The sequence below is a fragment of the Dromiciops gliroides genome, chromosome 1 (assembly GCF_019393635.1).
Source record: "Dromiciops gliroides isolate mDroGli1 chromosome 1, mDroGli1.pri, whole genome shotgun sequence".
NCBI classification, from domain to species: domain Eukaryota; kingdom Metazoa; phylum Chordata; class Mammalia; order Microbiotheria; family Microbiotheriidae; genus Dromiciops; species Dromiciops gliroides.
In genome coordinates, this window is record NC_057861.1 from 284,804,591 (window position 1) to 284,826,160 (window position 21,570).

General features: G+C 35.4%; 1 protein-coding gene across 1 annotated transcript in view; it reads left to right on the top strand.

Annotated features, from left to right (window-relative positions):
* TERF1 (telomeric repeat binding factor 1) overlaps positions 1-21,570 on the top strand; it is a 43,198-nt gene that overhangs the window by 18,790 nt on the left and 2,838 nt on the right. The window contains exons 5-9 of the mRNA XM_044004135.1: positions 2,206-2,355; positions 5,449-5,534; positions 8,909-8,965; positions 12,186-12,283; positions 13,235-13,371. Of these exons, the coding sequence (XP_043860070.1) occupies positions 2,206-2,355; positions 5,449-5,534; positions 8,909-8,965; positions 12,186-12,283; positions 13,235-13,371 (528 nt within the window). The remainder of the gene's footprint in view (positions 1-2,205; positions 2,356-5,448; positions 5,535-8,908; positions 8,966-12,185; positions 12,284-13,234; positions 13,372-21,570) is intronic.

Here is a 21,570-nt window from a genome sequence, read left to right on the forward strand (position 1 = left end):
ATTCCATAATGACTGCTCTTTGAATTACACCAATTTCCTCCTCTCCATCAACTAACTTCCTGTTTAGTTTCACAAGATAATAGTGCAATAAAGACTTGTAACCAAGGCCTACTCCTATGATATGTAATTTAATTTAAATATATTTGTATAATCTAAATTTCTTGTGGTTAAACGCAAAAGAATGCTTTTCATTTAAATGGAAAACAAGTCTACCCAGATAAAATCTCTTGAATGTTGTGTTCAGTTCTGATGCCATGTTTTGGGGGAAGGATATTAACCGAATGACAATTGGGAAAGGTGACAGATTACCAGAGCAAAAGTCCTGGATCTGAGGATCATTTGAAGGAACTGGGAGTGTTTATCTTAAAGAAGAGAAGGGGGCAGCTAGATGGCACAGTGGTTAAAGCACCGGCCCTGGATTCAGGAGTACCTGAGTTCAAATCCGGCCTCAGACACTTAACACTTACTAGCTGTGTGACCCTGGGCAAGTCACTTAACCCCCATTGCCCCGCCAAAAAAAAAAAAAAAAAAAGAGAAGCCCAAGATGGGAATGGTGGGAGGGAGGTACAGAGTAACTGGCTTCAAGGGCTTTCATATGGAAATGGGTTGTCAGAATTACTGGACAATGGAGAGTAAATGCAGAAGGGCAGATTTGAAAATCTTAATTGTGACCAGAACTATTCAAAACTGGGAATTTGCTGCCTCAGAATGAAGTGGCTTCCCCTCCCTTGATCTGTCTTCCAGCACAGGTTTCCTGGGTTTGAATAATAGAATTTCAGAGGTTGGAGGAAAAGATGGCCATTGTCATTACCCTACATTTAGCAACATGTTTTCATTTAAAGTAGGTGGTAATGTGGTAAGCAGAACTATTTCAGTCTCTTAAAAAGCCAGAGCAGAATCTGGCATCCAAATGAGGTTTATTAAAAGGCATATATAACAGAGCTAGCTGGTTATTAAAATTGTGGAGGATTAATAGTCAGTGTAGTGCCCCCCAAAGTGCATTGGATTTAGAGTTAGAGGACCTGGATGTTTAAAAATAGGCCTCTCAAGGGCAGCTAGGTGGCACAGTAGATAGAGCACCTGCCCTGGATTCAGGAGGACCTGAGTTCAAATCCTGCCTCAAACACTTAACACTTACTAGCTGTGTGACCCTGGGCAAGTCACTTAACCCCAATTGCCTCACCCCCCCCAAAAAAAATAGGCCTCTCCCACATAATAACCATGTGACCATAGACAGCTCACTTTAGCTTTCTTAGTATCCATTTCCTCATATGTAAAATGAAGAATTGGATATAATGTTTTTTTGTTGGGGTTTTTTTTTTTGGTGAGGCAATTGGGGTTAAGTGACTTGCCCAGGGTCACACAGCTAGTAAGTGTTAAGTGCCTGAGGCTGGATTTGAACTCAGGTCCTCCTGACTCCAGGACTAGTACTCTATCCACTGCGCCACCTAGCTGCCCCTATAATGATCTTTTAAAAGATGATCTTTTAGTTGAAGAAGTGAGACATGAAAACATTAATAGTACTAACGCTTGAATACTTCTCGCGGGCAAAAAGTAAACCTTCAGAGGAAGGGAGAGATTATAGTGGGTAGGGCAGACAAAGAATTATTCAGCAAAGAAATGTGATTTCAGGTTAACCTTGAATGAGATTTCTTATATAGGATGGAGAGAGTTGGTGGGAATGGGAGGGTGTTCCAGACAGGAAATGTAAGTCAAGTGTCAAGGCATATTTTAGAGATATAATAACATAATGAAACATTATAATGCAATAAATTTGAATGCATGAGAAATACAAAATATGTGAAAGAATTTTATGAAATATGCAGAGCAAAAAGGCAGAACCAGAACAAAGTATATCCTAATTTTTACTATATAAGAAAAAAGAAATGGAGATAAATGGACAAAGAATCATGATAGAAACTTAAGGAGTGGAAGATCAATTATGTCATTTTAGGGTATGAATCTTATTTATTTAAATGTAAAAAATTACAGAGTAATTGTAAATGATTGTACCGGTGTTAATGTTTATAATCTTCCCTTTGAATCTGTTTTGGCCTGGAAACTTAGTCAGTTTGCACAATACTTTTCACACTAATGGCCAACAATTGTTTTTTAACTTGAACTACATACAAGACATTTTTATTCTGAAAAATTGCAAATTGGTGTACTTTATGAATTAGTACTCTTCTATTATCTTTTCTATAGCCTCTAAAAATGAAGCTGTTGATGATAATCAATAAGAAAGATCCACACAATCCTTTTTTTCAACGCTTCCCTTATAAATGCATGATAGACAGAGTCAAGATTTATGCTAATCAGGTGTTAACTGAAAAGTCATCCAGCTTTCTAATGAAGGTATGTATGAAGTTTTATTGATACTCTTCAAATATGGCTTTGTTGTTATCAATAATTAATTAGAATAAAAGGACAAAGTTAAAAACCTAATCTTTGTGAACACTTTTACATTTTGGTAAATAAAATAGTGAGACCAATACTGGATACAAAAAAAAAATCTGGTGGCAAGTATAGCTGACTGGTTTCATACTCTAGCCAGAATAAATTTCATTGCTATTTAATCTCCTTGTCTTTCAAATGAGAAACAGATATTTTCTATCCATGCCTCACAAAGTGAAAAATAGTTTGCTTTGCATCAGCTTTGTCTGGAGATAGATAGCATTTTTCATCATGAGTCCTTTGAAGTTGTCTTGGATCATTGTGTTGCTAAGAATAATAGTTAAGAAGTTTTTCCTTACTTGAAGTTATATTTGGATCTTTGCAACTCCAGTTATTCTATCTCATTCTGCCTTTTCGGGAAAAGTTGAAAATCTGGGGCCCAGAACTGAACACAGTTCCCCAGATATTGTCTGACTAAGATAGAATCTGCATGTAATATTACTATCACCTCCTTATACCTGGATTGACTCTTCCCCTTTGAATGCAGCTTGTCAAATTGAAATTCTTGATTGCCCTGTCACACTGTTGACTTGTATTGTGATTCTATTCTAGTTTGTTATAACCCAAAGATTTTTTTTTTTCAGAAAAATTCTATCAAGCCATGATTCCTCATGTTGTTGTTTAATCTTATTTTGTAAATTATGAGTTTCATATACACACATGCGTGTGCACACACACTCTCTCTTTAGCATTTCTGCATATAAAATAGAATAGAAAAAGGACTATATGTGAAACCACAACTCCCTCTTGTGGACAGTTTGCTTTAAAAAAATCTGTAATAAGTTGGAAGGATCATAGTATGAGAGCTGAGAAGGACCTTGGAGGCCATCCTGTCTGTTCCAAAGCCCATATGTTACAGATGAGAAACTAAAGGGCAAGGAGGTTAAGCTTCTTTTGCAAGGTTTCACAAACATTAAAAATTATCAGAGGTAGAATTTAAAACTCCAGAATTAGTGCTCTTTGTATTGTAACATGCTGCCTCATGTTACTTTCAAAGCTGTCCTACTCCTCTGTTTTCTTCTGAATTTCTCTGCTCTGAAATACACAATTGCTTGAACTCTGGAGTTGGAATCAGTAATACCTAAAGGTTCAAATTTGGCTTTAGATACTTATTCAGTGTGTGACCGGGGGCAAGTCACTTAACCTATCTCCCACAAGTTTCCTTATCTGTAAAATTAGGATAATAGTACTTAACTCCCAGAGTTGTCGTGAGCATAAATTAAGACATTTGTATTTTGCAAACCTTAAAGTGCTATATGAATGCTCCCTGTCATTATGATCATTATTACTAAATACTTCAGTTTAGCTCTCCTCTACTCTAAACTCTTCCCCCTTCAGAAAAGAAAACCTTGTCCTTGTAACAAATAACCCAAACAAATCCACGTGTCCAAAAACTATATTCTTATCAATCACCACAAATTTATCACCTCTCTTTCGAGAGGGGATGCATGCTCCATCATCAGACCTCTGGAGTTCTGGTTGTGTGTTGCATCTGTCAGAGTTCTTAAGTCTTTCAAAGCTGTTTTTCTTTACAGATTTGTTACTGTATACATTGCTATCTGGGTTTTGCTCACTTTAATTTGCATTAATTCATATAAGTCTTCCTTTGTCCCTTTTAAATTTCACATTGTATTAGGCCTAACATTCTAAAATTCAGATTTGGAAGGGTCCTCAATGGCTATGTGGTCATATATCCTACCTTCAAAACCTGTAGTGCAACACACTTATTACCTGAAGACCTTCTGAAAGGGGGAATTCCACTACCTCTTTTGTTTTAAGTATTAAATTCTAAGTTCTGTTAGCATTTCCCCCCCCCCAGATGGTAAGCAATCTGATATATAGGTTATACATGTGCAGATATGTAAAAACATTTCCACATTAGTCATTTTGTGCAAGAAATTACAGAAAGTGAAAAATAATATTTCATTCTATATTTAGAGGACATCAGTTTTTTGTGGTTTTTTAATAGTATATTTAATAGTATTTTTCCCCAATTACATGTAAAGATAGTTTTCAACATTCATTCTTTTAAAATTTTGAGTTCCAGATTTTTCTCCCCCTCTCCGCAAGACAGAAAGTAATCTGATATAAGTTAAATGTGTACAATCGACGTCGATTCTTTCTCTGGAGGTGGATAGCATTTTTCTTCGTTTCTTTTGGGATTGTCTTACAATCGACTACCTCTTGAAGCAGACCATTTCACTTTTGGATAGTTCAAATTGTTAGAAAGTTTTTCCTTTTTCATCTCAAATTTCCCTCTTTGTAATGCCCATCCATTGCTTCTAGATCTACTTTCTGTGCCTAGGCATACGTTTCATGACTGGTCATTGATCTAGAATTCATTACCTCTTGGACAATCTAATCGTGATAAGCCTCTCTTATTTTGTTCCAGAGAAGACAGATTAAATGTGTTGCATTTACACGTAAATTTAACCTAAAATGATCCAAACTGTAATGTTACATCTATAAAATGGTTATTAATCCATTTCAGTCAGAAGTGATAGGTACATAATATGCATATACCAGCAAGTTGGCTTGAGTTACACCTTTACTTTTTCTAGTGTTTTCTGGGTCATTGTTACATGAGTAGTAGAGCACATAACTGAAATCCTTCATTCTAGATGGCTTTTGGGAGGATTAAAATGTTAAAACGTTTATTTATAAGATGACCCAGTGTTTTATTCTACAGAGACATTACCTGAATAGTAAAGGAATGAAGGACCTTGGCAGAATCTGAAATAGATAGGACTCTGAATTGAAGTTTCATTTATTTGTTAAAAATTGTTTTTATGTGTACTTGGGAAAAATTAAGAGAGAGAGAGAGTGTGTGTGTGGGGTGTGTGTGTGTGTGTGTAAGAAAAAAATTCATTTGTTAAAACTTAGTGAGTTAAGCATTATGATTTAAATTTTTTAAATTATATTAGGTTTATTTTCAGTGTTCTTTGGTACAAAACAACAGTGTTGTTTCATTTAACATATTTCCTTTTTTTGTAGGCAGCATTAAAAGTAGTAGAAAGCAAAAAAGATGAAGAAATTTTTGGCCCCTTTGTTGAAGGCTCAAGCAGTGAAACAGAAAACAGGTTTGTAAATTCCATTATTTGACATAAATTAATTTTTTCTCAGTAAATACTCCTTTATTTAAAGTTTTGAGTTCCAAATTTTATCCCTCCTTTTCTTCCTGAGGTGGTAAGCAATCAGATATAGGTTACACATGTGCAAAAAATATTGCCATATTAGTCATTTTGTACAAGAAAACTTGAATAAAAGAAAAAATGAAAGAAAATGAAAAATAGCATGCTTCAGTCTGTGTTCCATCAGTATCAATTCTTTCTTTGGAAGTGGATGGTATGTTTCATCATTAGTCCTTTAGGATTATCTTGGATTTTTGTGTTGCTGAGAATAGTTAAGTCATACACAGTCCTTCATCAAACAGTATTGCTGTCATTATGTACGACATTCTATGGTTCTGTTCACTTCACTATACATCAGTTCATACAAATCTTTTCAGGCCTTTCTGAAATCATCCTGCCTGTCATTTCTTATAGCACAATAGTATTCCATCACCATCATATACCACAGCTTGTTTAGCCATTCCCCAATTGCTGGGCATTCCTTTGATTTCCAATTCTTAGCCACTATAAAAAGAGCTGCTATAAATATTTTTGTACAAATAGGTCTTATTCTTTTGGGGGCTATGTCTTTGGGATATAAACCCAAGAGTGGTATTGCTGGATCAAAGGGTATGCACAGTTCTGTAGCCCTTTGGACATAGTTCTAAATTGTTCTCCAGAATGTCTGGATCTTTTCACAACTCCAACCACAGTGGATTATCGTCCCAATTTTCCCACATCCCTCAAACATCGAAAATTTTCCTTTTTATATATTTGCCACTCTGATAGGTGTGAGGAGAGACCTCAGAGTTGTTTTAATTAGCATTTCTATGATCAGTAGTGATTTAGAGCATTTTTTCATATGATTATAAATAGTTTTGATTTATTTGTCTGAAAACTGCCTGTTCAGATCCTTAGACCATTTATCAATTGGGGAATGACTTGTATTTTTATCAATTTGACTCAGATACTTGTTACAAAATTCTTTCCCAGTTTTCTGCTTCACTTTTAATCTTGTTTACATTAGTTTTGTTTATGCAAAAACTTTTTAATTTTCAGAAATTAGATTTAATTAAAAACAGTGATGAATTTATTTCAGCCCCCTATCCACTCACCTATTTTTCCTTCTGATCAACAATATGTATTTGCTGAAAGATGGCTGCTAGGGTAATAAGTGTAATTTTTCATGGGAGTTTTCACACTGAAAAGGGAATTGGACCCTATAGTCATCAAACCCCAGCCCTAAGTAATACTCTACAGAATTTAGGACACATCTGAAAGCATTCTTTTGTACTCTAAACAAGTTTACCAACTTTCATATCAATATCTTCCTTGTTCTTTCAGTCATCCTCATTCATCTTTATTCTCTTCAATCTGCACTGAATCTTTCACTTTTGCCTACATATATCCTCAGATAGCCTCATAAAAACAAAACCAAAAAAAATCTCTTTTCTTTTACCTTGCTACTCCATCAAGATCTTATACTATTTCTTTCCTCCCCTTCTTTGTCATGATCTTCAAAAAAATAAATTACACATACTGCATTTTATTCTTTAACAGTTTATAGCTCCTCATTACTCTTGATAGTCAACTTGCTTCACCACCATTCTGCTAAAACTTTTCACACAGGAAGTAATGTTAGTTATAGCTATTTTTATTATTACTCCTTCTCTTTGACTTCTCTGTAGTGTTGACATTGTAGACCTTTTCTTCCTTCATGATATAGTGTCTCCCCCATGGTATTCTATGGCTACTTTCCCTTGCTATCTTCTCAGCTCCTATTTTTTTCCTTCTGTTCCTTAAATATGCATATAAAAAAAAAGATCTCATTGGCACATTGTTCACTCATCAGTCTCAAGATACACTATAGCCAGTAGGTCTTATAAAAAGGTGGGGTTTTTTTGTTTGTTTTTTTTTACTTTAAACACAATCTTCCTGATGTTGTGCAATGTTCCAAGTCTGTTGCACTCCATCTCTACTGGAAAGAACTGGGTATATTTTATCATGTGTTTTCTTGGAACCGTTTATAATGAACCTCTGTAATTAGAGATCCAAAACTGATCATTCTTTTTTCTCAAGAATTCAATATTCTTTAGTTCTTTTCATTACCATTATTGTATTCATTATGTATATTACTGGATTTCACAATTTATACAGATCTTATGTTTTTGTGTCTTTTCTGAATTCCTCATCCATTATTTCTTTTTTTTTCTTTTTTTTTTTTTTTTTTTTGGTGAGGCAATTGGGGTTAAGTGACTTGCCCAGGGTCACACAGCTAGTAAATGTTACGTGTCTGAAGCTGGAATTGAACTCAGGTCCTCCTGAATCCAGGGCCGGTGCTTTATCCACTGCGCCATCTAGCTGCCCCATCCATTATTTCTTAAAGCATTGTTATTCCATAAGGATCATGTGCTTTGGTTTCTTTAACCATACCCCAGTTCATGGATTCCTACCACAAAAAAATGCTACTAAGGATGTATACATCCTTTTTGTCTTTGACCAACTAGTAGAGTCTTTTGCATGGACTGCTTTTTAAACTCTCAAACTATCATGTACTTAGGTAATTAATTTTAACTTGGGATTTTTATTTCAATTCTGTTATGTATTTTGGATATTCCTCCCAGCTTTATTTTCCTCCAAATTTAATAAGCAATGTACCTTCATTAAACTCAGTTCAGCAGTATTTAGTAAGTACTTATTGTGTGCCAGATATTTGCCAGACATATGCCTAGAAAGATTTCAAGAACAAAACACAGCCTTAACCTTAGTTAATCAGACAATCAAAGAGGTGAGTCTTGAACTTTATTTTGAGAGATGAACGTAATTTTAAGGGAGAAAGGGGAAAAGACCTCACATGCAAGGGAAGGAGCATGAATGAATGAGGAGCAAGATATGAGCCAGTAAGACCTGCCTGATGGGGTTAAAAGGTGCATACTAAAGAGTAGTTGAAAATAAGGTTGCCTAGGTAAAGTAGAGCCCAAAGAATTGGATGTAAAAGGGTAGGGACTAGAGTTCCTCCAAATGTATATCATAAACAAATGGTTGAATAAAAAAAATATAACTGAGTTTTAAGAGGTGAAAACATTCAAAATAGGTGTGAACTGAGACTTTTTACCTCTTTTACTGTAGTTGGTTTATTCTTTTGAAGTGAGGTTTATTTGCTCATCAATAAATCTAAATAATAAGCTATATTATAATGGGGCTGTTAAGTGACACCTGCTGGCACACCAGGGCTATATTCAAGAAGCTTGTGTTTCATTAGTTAAAATAAAAATGTAATATGCAAAATGGATAGTATTTGTGAAAACCTTTTAATTTCTTGATTCTTTTTCCTTAAAAATTAGTGAAAAACAGGATGCAGAACCAGAATCTCCTGCGGATGATTCAACATCTGTAATCAGGTAAAAGGAAATTACGTTTTTCTGTTGTTTAATTTTAAAATCATTGAATGAACCAGTGATGGTCCAACATTTAAATATGGTGAGTAACCCAGATAGTATGATTTCCAAAGCTCTTGTTTAAGCTTTTAAAACACCTTGCACAATAATTTTGATGTAGGTAGTATAAGTATTGTTAGACTCAGTTTATAGATGAAAAAAATAATTGCATAGTAAATAGCCTACTCAGGATTTGAACCCAGGCTTCCTTAATCAAGGTCTGGTACTTTTCTTTCCACTATATCATATCTTCTCTCAATCAGGAGAGGAAGGGTAAGACTAAAGCTAAGAGAATTAATATGAATTTTAATAGGTTGTCATAATTTTCAAAAGCTCATTGGATTGTGTCATCAAAATTGATTATGAGAAGTCAGTTGATGAAATTAATTAGTCATGTTGTCAAATGGAGTCATGTTTTGGACAGGAAATTGAACTAGATATAATGTTTGGGACCTTTTCAACACCTAAGAATTGTAGGATTAAGAGATTCCAAAATAAATCTGTTCAAGAATCTATTTTCTATGCTCCCATTGATTTGTTTACATACCTGCTTTATAACTTTCTAAAAGACAAAACTTATCTGCAGAAAAAGAGAAATGGAAAATTACTAGATATATTCAGAAAGAATTGAGCAGATGGGGTATAAAATTAGACTGCCAGTTCATTTACTTGGAGTTACATAGACGCACATGGTGTGAACTAAAGGCTACCTCAAGACCCTCTTCTGGCTTGAAATGGTCACCATTAGGGTTAACTGATAATGTCCCGCTAGTATCACTGTTAGAATGCATTTATGAACTAGTTTAATACTTATATTAGATGCTCTTAAATAGAATTTGATTTTCCTATAGAAAGGACATAATAATGAATTAAGTTTGTATATGATTTTTATAGAAATGATGACAACCACTATACTTAATAAACTATGAATGGTACACAAAGACAGCATAAAGGTTTCTGAAATTTATAAACCTATTAAACATGGTAGCATAGCAATTACAATATTGTAGTAGCTTGCTGGTTATTTCCCCACCTAGACTAGCCCACTCCTGACCGACCATCCTTCACTCACCTGTTAAATTGATGTTGTTATAGTATAAATCTAACCATGTCCACTTGGACCCCATAGCCACATTCAGTCAACTTTAGTAGTTTCCTATAGCCTTTTGGATCAAATATAAAATTTTGTGTAAGCTCTTTGTAACCTGACCCCCTTCTATCTTTCCAGTCTTCCTAAAGCTTACTCTCCTTCTCTAACCTCCCTCTCCCCGCAAGGTACTCTTCTGGCTCATTGACACTTTCCTCCTTGCTATTCCTTACACAAGACACTCCATCTACTAACTTTCTGCATCTTTACAGACTGTCCCCCATACCTGGAATTCTCTCTTAGCTCATCTCTGCCTCACGGTCTTCTTCAAATCCCAGCAAAAATTCTATCTTCTATAAGAATCCTTTTCTAGTCCTCCTTAATCTTAGTGCCTTTCCTCTGACATTTCCAATTTCTCCTGTGTATAACTTGTTTGTACATAGTTGTTTGCATGTTGTCTTCCATTAGAGTGTAAGCTCCTTGAGAGCAGGGGCTGTCCGATGTCTTCCTTTGTACCCTCTAGTGGTTTGAAGAGTGTCTGGCACATAGAAGGGACTTAATAAATGCCAGTTGAGTTGACACATAATACTGTGAAATTGTATATTAGATATAGTGTAAGTGCTTAAAGTCTCTTTAATAATCCCTGCTTTATTTTTACTGTTACAATTAAGAAGTTGATCAAATAAAACTGCTTTATCAGGATTGTTGGAAAGACTACTTGCAGTAGTTTTTTACGAGTATCTCTGAGAAGATTTGGGTAACCTCAAGGCCACTTAATAGATTTTCAAGAGTGATCCATTACTTTACTAGTTTATTTTTCCTCATTACACATTTTTCCTTATTGCAGTCATAAGCATCAGATCAAGTTGTTGGTCTTTCTGGGGTTGTTGTTTGTTTGTTTTTGAACAAAATCTTTCAGCTTTCCTGAGCTGAAAAGAATCAACATGTTCTTTGGTATTCTTTCTTAGGGCCCTGATACATTTTTTTTTAATCTGCCTCTATAATGTGTGGAACAACACTTATTTAGACCTGAGTCTTTCATGCTTTGTTCCTTCACTATAGTGTTGCTTTATAATGTCAAGCAAGGAACCTTAGAGCCTTTTCTTGAATATTAACAAATTCAAAAGATACTGAAATAATTTAGATCATAAATCTAAATAATTCAGCCTTCCCATTTTAAGCATACATTTTGTCCATTGAATTTTAACCTTGGCTTGTAATCATTAATTGTGATTGTTGTGACTTTTTTGTTATTATTTAAATATGACAAAACTTTTAAATGAATGTTGTCTTTCAAATTAGTCCTCTTAGAAAGCTATGAGTATGTTCAAATTATTATGCCACTGCTCAAAACATTTTTGAAACTTTTCTTAATTGTTGGAGATAACTTACCACCCATACCTCAAAATCAGTCACATTACTCTCTAGCAATTCCATACTTTGCTTTGATACGATACTTTTAATTCTTTCCCTGTTTCCTCACTAAGTTTTCCACTCCTGCCTGTTTCAAAAAGTTCCAGAGAGGGGGTTGTATTTGTGCTGGCCCAAGGGAGCCACGGTATAGAGTCCTAGAATGGAATGGCAGGGCGGAGGAGGAGGAAGTTGTGGCAATGGTTCAAAGGGAGGCCAGGGACTAGAGGAAGGATTATTTGGAGAACATCAGAAAGAAAACTAATAGAAATAACCTTTGAGCACAGGAAATACATGTCAACAGAAGAAGACTGCCTGAATGTTACTGGGAGTAAGTATGTGTTGTATAGATTTCTTGAATAAGATATTAATTTACATATTTGAATGTTCACAGATAAATTTGTTTCAGTTACTAGAAAGTATAAAGGTCTTAGAAGCCACAAAGAGCCTAGCTGGAATGGTTTGGTAAGAAAGAGTACTGGAGGGAGGGGAACATGACAGCAGCATTTCTCCTTGGTATTGGCTAGATACTAAGGATCAACAGATCAAAGGTAATAAACACTTGAGTCAATACCTTAAAGTGGAAGGAGAATATAAGTAAAGATTTGATAAAGCCACTGACTCCATAATTTTACCTACACCTTATGCAGGAACCTTCCATAAGATTCAACATTTTATCTTATTTAGGTATCATGAAACTCTCTTATCTTTGTCACAAAATAAACTTGAGAACTCACAGCACCAAGATTTTGACGAAACAAGAATAAAAATAAGGAGACAAGGAAGTGAGTATTGTTTTCTAATATAATCATAGAATTTCAGAACTAGAAGAGACCTTGGAGATCACCTTATTCCAGCTCCTATATTTTACAGAAAAGGAAAATGCCCAGATCAGCAGAACCTCAAGTTAAAACCCAGGTTTCCTGACATCTAGTACTGTGCTTTTTCCTCTCCTCTGACACAGTACCTCTATTTTCTCCATCTTTTACCACTGAAATTATTTTTATTCACTTTAAATCTATGGAAGATTATTATGAAGCTTATTATTGTATTTGCAAAATGATTTTTTTTAATTTTTCCAAATCTCTACTAAAGTTCTGAGTGTTTTTATTATGCTGTGAAAGTGACCTTGGATTCTTGAAAAGCTTTACCAGTACAGTACAAGTTGTAGTAAGTCTTTCTAAGTGCAGTACTTTGAGTAAAAATATAGTGATGGAGTCATCGGTGGAATTACCTAAGTAAGTTTGGAGAAGCCTAAAATATCAATGTTACTTTTTTCTTCTTCTTCTTCTTCTTCTTTTTTTTTTTTTTTTTTTTTTTTTTTTTTTTTTTTGCCACAGCTAAGATTTAGAGGAATTGAGATCTCAAGTCACTATTGGTGAAGGAAATGTCCACACTGATGGAATCATAGCTCTTATTACTGTCCTTAGTTCAAATAGTATGTCCATTATGAAAGTGCAACAGTAATTTCCTAAAGGTGATTAATTCCCCAGGATGGGGAGGAGGGGGTTAGCTGGGATAATGTAATTTATGTGTTTGTGAAATTCCCTATGTCTGTATAAAATTTACATATTTCTACCTTCTTTGGACATTTTAAAAATAATTTAATAATTAGGAAAATAATAGATAAGTAAATTTTGTGCTTTTGCACAATGGCAAGGAAAATATCAATCTGGAAATTCATCTTTATTAATTAAATATCCATTTTTGTTTAATAAGAATATTTCTTCTTTTAGGTAAAAGGATCATGCAGAGTCTTAAAAACAGTAGCAAAAGCACTAAAAAACATATAATAAACACTAAAGACAATAACAAAAGCAAGGCAAACAATGAAACAAACACTTCTGAAAGACCTAGCGGATGGAAAAAGAGGGTAGGTGTTTATTAATTTGAATTAAATCAAAAATATTTATGGACAGTGTAAATAGGTAAGGGAGAAACAATGCTTTCAAAATATATACATTTCAAGGTATGGCCCTCAAACAAAATTGAGTAAATTACCTTTTAAACTAGTCAGAAATTATTTATTAAACGCCAGCAATATGCCAGGCTAAGCTTTGGGATATACAAATAAAGGTACAGGTGGTCCCTGATCTCAATGAGCTCATAGTCTGATGGGGGCAACAACGTGAAAACTTGTGTGTACAAACTAGATATGTGGAGGAAGCCACTAACATGGGGGGGGTGGGGGGGGTGGGATCAGGAATGGCTCCTACAGACGGTGGGATTTTAACTGGAACTTGAAGTCAGGGAGGACAGGAGACAGAAATGGAAGACAGCCAGTGAAAATGAATGGAAAACAGCCAGTGAAAATGAATGGAGTTGGGAGTAACATGAGGAACAGCAAGGAGGACCATTGAGTGTCACTAGATCCAAAGTACATGGAGGTAAGTAAAGTAGAAGACTTGGAAAAATAGGAGGGGCCTGGGTTGGGAAGGACTTTGAATACCAAGCAGAGTATATATTTGCTCTTGGAGGTAATCAGGAGCCACTGGAATTTACAGAATTGGAGAGGAGGGGTTGGATGATACGATTTTAGGAAGATCGAACGTGGAATAGAAGGGGGAGAGATGAGGCGACTGAGTAGCAGGTTATTGCAGATGTGAGTCGAAGAGGATCTGTATCAGGGTGGTGGCAGTGTCAGAGGAAAGGAGAAGGTATATATAAGAGATGGTACAAAGGTTAAACCAACAGGCCCTGTTTAAGATGGCATTTAGATTGTAAGCCTACCCTTGACAGTAACAGCAAAGTCATGAAGAGAGGAAAGCTTCAAGGGGTGGGAGATGAGTTGTTTTGGACATGTCGGGTTTAAGATGTCCTTGTGACATCCAGTTCAGGAAGTCCCAGTAGTCAGTTAGAAATGCCATTCTGAAGATTTAGTAAGAAGTTAGGGCTGGATAATGTAATGATTGGAATGACGCCACTTGCTGGAGACTTACTGTAAGAAAGCTCCAACATGAGGAGAGGGCCTCTAAGGGCAGAACCATGAGGCTTTTCTTGGGTGACAGGAAGTGATGTTGGTTTGTGGGAGGAAGAAGGGGGAGGCTGGCGCTCTGACTTGGTCTCTTTCCTGAGGACTCTGGTGGAGAAGGGAGCTAGAAATGCACTCTCCTTTTAATAGATAGAGGAATCTAGGCCTTTCTCTCTCTCTTTACCAAATTCTTATTCTCCTTAATAAATGCTTAAAAGTCTAACTCTTGCTAAAGCTTATAATTTATTGTCGACCACTCATTAGATATTTTAGACAGTATAGCTAGAATTTTAGCCCCTTACAATAAGTAGATCTGAGAAAGTCTATGTTGCACTGGATAAATGAGTCCTATATGAAATGTGAAAATCATATTTGAAATAACAGTTTAGCATTTTTGTAATAGCTTAAGGTTTAGTATAGAATCTCTATGTTGATGATCATGAAATTAATTGAGTGGGTAAAGATGGTATACAAGACTTCCATGATATAGTTAGTGAGATGAATGAAAGTAAATAAGTATTTATATAGCACCTACAATGTGAAATATATTTCATTCTTGCAACAATCCTGGGAGGTGATAATTACTATTATTATCCCCATTTTACACTTGAGGAAACTGAAGCAGACAAGTTAAATGACTTGCCCCCAGGGTCAAACAACTAGTAAAAGTCAGGTTTCCTGACTGACACTCTTGGCAGTGTCTGAAATAATTTGGGGTAGCTAGATGATGCAGTGGATCAAGGACTGGGCTTGGAGTCAGAATGACTCATCTTGCTGAATTAAAATCTGGTCTCAGACACTTACTAGCTATGTGACCCTCAGCAAGTCACTTAACCCCATTTGCCTGTTTTCTCATCTGTAAAGTAAGTTGGAAAAGGAAATGGCAGTCCACTCCAGTATGTTTGCCAAGAAAATCCAGAATAGGGTCACAAAGAGTCATACGTGACTCAAATAAAACAACTACTAACTCCCAAGTCCAGTACTCTTTCCACTGTACCACCAGCTGCCTCAAATAATAACAAAAGCTAGCATTTTATGTAGCACTACTTACTTAGTTTGCACAGTGCTTTACAAACGTCATAATTTTATCCTCACAACAGCCCTAGGAAGGTAGGTACTATTATTATCCCCAGTTTTCAGACAGGAAAGTGAGGCAGACAAAGGGTAAGTGAACTAAAAAGGGTCACATAGTAAGGTGAAACAGGCTGGATTTGAACTCAGATCTTCTTGACTCCAAGTACAGCACTCAATCCATGGTACCATTTAGCCACCTGGTTTGTTGTTAATTCCAGAGGGATGAGAGGGAACAAGTTTTGATTTGTGATTTATCCAAATTCATACGATGAACCAAACATTTTCACAAAGTCCTACTTTGGAAATTTAAACCTTTAAAATTAAATCTTCACATGCCTACATATAAGAGAAAGAAGCCAGTTTGTCTGGCTTAATAAATCCCTAAGTTAGCACTACTAATATTTGTCAGTAAACATTTATTAAGCAATTACTATGTGCCAGCCATTGTGCTAAGTGCTAGGATTTTAAAGAAAGGTTTGCCCCCTGTCCTTAAAGAACTCACAATCTAATGGGAGAAGACAACACATAAAAAGAAAAGAGGGAGGGTGGAGGCAATAGTAATCCATCTTTTCTTCTAATCTTTTGTGATTATTATGCACTATTATTATTTTTATCTATAATAGGGCTTCTTAAACTTTTTCCACTCGCGACCTCTTTTAGCCCATGACCCCAGGTATATAGATATACAAAATAGGGATACATAACCTTTTACTGTTGCCAAATTATATGCAACCCTCACATTGAGTTACATGACCCATAGTTTAAGAAACTTTAATATGCAATAATTCTTCACAGATGAACCAAACTACTCCTAGCCTTCCTTGGGAACTTTTCATACTTTATAGAATAATACCATTACAATGATTGTAATGCCCATCTTCCTTAATCTTTGTGCTCACTATTTGAACAGCTTACCTCATTTGGTCATAAAGGTCTTTGACATAATGCCTTATAATCTTCTTTGAGAACACAAGGTAGAACACAATAATATACTTTAGCCTATTTATATCTACCATGTAACTTTTTTGGAGTCACCAGCCTTTTTTTAATTCTGTGATCAATCTGTTCCATGATTCACAGCTATCTAGCAGCACTTTTGAAGGAGGTGGACTTTGGGAGGCAAGAAGCAAGTTGAGTTCTTGAAAATGTTGAAATATTTCCCAAATGTTCAACCTGCTGCCTTACTCCTATTCAGTTCTGAGCCCAACATGTTGTCCATCTGTGACAACTATCCAAGATATGAAATATTAATAGACTAATTTAAGTCATCTTAATAATAATCTATAAACATTTGTTAAGCACCTACTGTGTCAGGCACTGTGCTAAACCTTCATGATCCAAATTGGAAACAGGGAAGTCCATGTTATGAGTTTACAATCTCATGAGGGAAGACAGCACACAAAAGGAAGCTGAAGGGGACGGGAGGTACCTGACACAGGGGCATTTAGTGGAGAAGTCCCAAAGTAGGTCAACCATGTGGAAAATGAGGACATGCTTATTAAGCTGCATGCCATGATGTGAAAGATAAGCATTCTTCAGTCATTCAGTGTTTTGCTGATTGCTGTACAAATTGCAAGTGGCTATGGAGGTTCTATGCTCTTCTAATGCTTGGTCAGCAAAATATTTAAAACAAGAAGAAACATCTGGAGAATTATACGATATCTATTCCATTTTAACTTTTTACCATCTATCTTATATGATAGTGGTAAACACCATTGGTGAACATGTTTATCTTTTCTCCATTTTGCTTGCTGTTGGTAAGAATATTGTTGAACAAAATCATCTTTGTAGTACATTTCAAGCCTTAAGTTTTGTTCTGCCAAACCATTTTTTGGAGGAGTAATCAGCCAGATAAAAACACAGCAGTGTCTTGTATGACTGCTAAAATGTAGCCAACCAGAAAATCATTTATGAAGGCCTACCTAACTCTTTATTTTCATGATGGATACCCTCTGTGCATAGACTATAAAGGTTTTGTAAGATTAAATAGGTATTTGAGTGATAAGATGTCATCTTCAGTCACTTTTTTGGAAAGTGGTGACTTACTAATATCATACATCAAAAGATGTAATCCTAACATTGAATATCTTGAAAACTATTGCTTTTCCAATTTTTCCTTCAGTCATGGCATTCTAGTCATAGGGTTATTGTTGAGGAAGTCTAGATTTATATTCTTTTGAATTCATAACTATTAGCTCTGGAGAACAAGTTTGTTTACCATGTTCACACGCATTTTCCTTCAGAAAATGGCACTTCATATTCAAGAAGACAGTATTGCTCATAATTTTCCATCCTCCGTTTCCTTAATGTTTCAACTAAGGAGATTTATACTCTAAAAGGAAATTCCCCTTAGCTGCCATTTCTCTCAAATCAACAAGGACATTGTATTTACTGACCAAAACATCTTCTAGGCTCTTAGCCTCATCTTTCTGTCACTAGTTTTATGTCAATTAAATACCTTAAGTTATAGTTTTAGTCTTTCAGCCATTTCTGATCATAGTCAACAGCTTGTGACATTTTTTAGGTTGGAGCTGTTATGGTTGCACACAGTGTAGTCTTTTCATTTTAGTCTTCTAATTTGGTGTCAGTTTTGAACTTTTCTGTAATTAATTGATCTGACTATACACATAGAATTTATTACAAAATAACAAATAATTTTTTTCACTCTGCTAAGACTTTGGCAATTATGTTTTTGTATGCCATTCAGTGCTTTCTCTGTCCAGAATCCTCTGACTTTAACAAACAAATCACTTAGATCATTTTTATTGACCTTTTAATAGAAAACTGGGTACTTGCTGAGAATATTAGCATTATTGTACTTCTGCCAAAACTAGTGATTAGCTTCCTCTTTGCTGAAACTGTTTGACCCCAATGAATCATGTCTTATGCTTCTTAGCACCACATAGAAATCCAAACTGTAGGTGCCAATGTTTAGGTTATTGGTTATTGTCTGAGAAGTTGCTTTTTCTTTTTGGGGGGAGGTATGTTTTTTATTGTGTTTTCAATGGAGAAATATATCCTCTGTTTACAAAATAGCTCTTGAAAAATACAAGGAGTACAGATACTATAAAACAAAGCAAACTCCAGTCATGAGACATTATGTACATCATGCGAAAGCAACAGTCTGATCTCCAGAATATGAAAACTAGAATTAAAAAGTCACTATACCAGAAAAATTCCAAGTTTCCTACTTGGAAAAACTTGGATGCAGTTACATGAAACGTTTAGTAAACTGATTTATTTTCCCCAATGTGTAAACAAAATGACAAGACTAAATTTGTGCCTGGCAATTTCGATTTAAACTCCATAGCTCCATAAAATACACAGAACCTTATATCCTTCAGCTGTTAGTATAATCATCTTTTCATAGGTGAAAAAAAGGGAAGGCAAGGTGACTGCACAGAGCAGGAGATATGGGACAACTTAAAGAAATGGTGAAAAGAAAGCCTCAATTACTGCATGGCCTAACGGGAAAAAGAAACCACACTCCAGAAGTTGCTTTTTCTTATTAGTACTGGCTCTTTTCTCTTAGTCATAGCTAATTAGTGTGACAGTTCTGAATAATTTGCTCTCACCTATCTTGTAATTTGCAACCGTGTCTTATTATTCACTATTCTCCCTTATGTCCACCTTGGTATCAAAATCACTAAGTGGAAAGGACTTCATATTATCTCTCTGCCAAATCCACAATATGTTGAAATAAAATTTGCAACTATCTTTATGGTTGTCTTTTTAACTTCTGTTTATCATGCATCCGATCTGCAAGGTGGTGAGATCACTAGCTTGTCTGAAATGTTTCTTTATCAACTTCACTAATTCATTCAACCTGAGGAAATTCTCTGACCTGTTCTTTTGTTACTACATATCTTCTGACTTCATTTATAGCAAGAATGGCCAATATAACTGCCATTTAGTAATGTCCTTAGACAATTTGAATGTGTGATTCTTAGCACCATCTTCCTCCCTCCCATGATCCTCACTGATTAAGCTTGATACTAGATTGAGAAGTATTTTGTTGGGGGTTTTTTTCTCCCATGAGTCAACATGTCTAAAGAATTCATCACACCATGGACATCTTTCTGTCAGGAACCTTCCTATAATTGGTCATGATAACTATCAATATACCGTTCCCTTGCCAGGTTTGTGCTCAAAACCTTTCTTGCTCGCTTGGTAGAAGTCAAGATTTGCCATCTCCAAATTAGGTTATTATAGGGGCAGCTTGAGGGTACAATGGATAAAGCACTGGCCCTAGAGTCAGGAGGACCTGAGTTCAAATCTTACCTCAGACACGTATTAGCTGTGTGACCCTGGGAAAGCCACTTAACTCCAATTGTCTTAAACATCTGTGGCTATCCAGTCGTCCTGATGCCACTGGACCCAGATGGCTCTGGAGGAGAGAGTGAGGTTGGTGACCTTGAAGCCAATTCAGTGAAAGTCATGACATCACCTTGATGTCATGGTCCTCTTCAGGAACAAAGGACAAACAAATAATTAGGTTCTTATAAATGTAATTCTTAAAGGACTTCTCCATACAATTACAGTAGCTCTAGCAGTTGCCAGCATATAATTTTCTAATCCTGAAAATCATATTAGGGATAAAATACAAAAATTTCCGATCCATTTTGATATTAGAAATCTATAATCTCCATTTACTGTCAAACTTTTAAACACCAGAAAATTACACAAAGCCTGGCCTGTTGTAATATAACATTTCTTACTATTCTGGTAATATTTAGTTATGTAATGCTTTTTAAAGCTTATGTTACTTGGGCAGCTAGGTGGCGCAGTGGATAAAGCACCGGCCCTGGATTCAGGAGAACCTGAGTTCAAATGCTGCCTCAGACACTTGACACTAGCTGTGTGACATCTTAAAAATTGAATTGAAAAATATTTTAATACAGTAGTAGAACTAATAGAAATATAAAAATGAATGAGATTTAAAGAGATTACTCAGTCTCCAATTTACCAATGAGTTTTATTTCTAAAACTATTTTAAGCCGATTATTTGGGACTCATTTTCTTCCTAGAAATGTAGCCTGCACATTGATTTATATGTGTTTTACTACTTATGCTTTACAGAGTTCCCACTTTGCTGTCAAAAACATCTTTTCTTGCTGAACCTCTGGTGGTGTGGTGAAAGGACTTTCTGGGGTGATAAGATCCATGGATAGCTTTTCAGGGAGTCCATAAATTTAAGATGGGAAAAAATTACATTCTTCAATGTAATTGATTCCCTTTGTAATTTAATGGATTTAAAAACATTATTTTAGGAGGCATCAATGGGCTTCACCAGACTGTCAAAAGAGAGCCATTACACAAAGAATGTTTAAGAATCCTTACTCTAATGCAACATATTAAATGTTCAAACAAAAAAAAAGTTATAAAAATGATTGGAGAAACTGTGTCATCTTAGTGTAAGGAGTAAACTTAAGAGGAATCTAATAATTGTCTTCATATACCTGTTGGAATCTCATGTGGTAGTAATATTAAAATAATCCCAAAGGTCAGAAATAAAATTACTCAAAAGGACACCCTTCTAGTAAGTTTTGCCATAACAGGAATGTATTACTTGACAGTTAGTAGAATTCATCAAATTCATCACTACTTATGAAATATTTTTCTTATGAAAGTTTTGCTTAGACTTTCAGAATAAAATTTTAATTTTTGTCAAAGTCAGTATAGGAAAGGATTTTTAAGTGAAAGGGGAAATGTCCATGTGTTACTTCTGTATTTCCCAAAATAAAAGGTCTAGTTTTCTTCAGAAAATTTGTGGTTTCATAAAAACAGATCCATTCTTGTAATGAAGTTCATGACCCGTGTATGACACTTGTTTATGTCATCCCATACCTCCACCTGGCATGCCAATGATATTTTTCCTCATTCTCTTCACATTGCATACCCGAGTTCTCTATCAGTTACCCTTGCATTTGTCAAATGATCAGTCCATCTTTTTTGCTTATATATCTTTCTAATGACATCCTTTGATGTACTGTTCTTGCACACTTCTTAATTGATGAGTACAGCCTA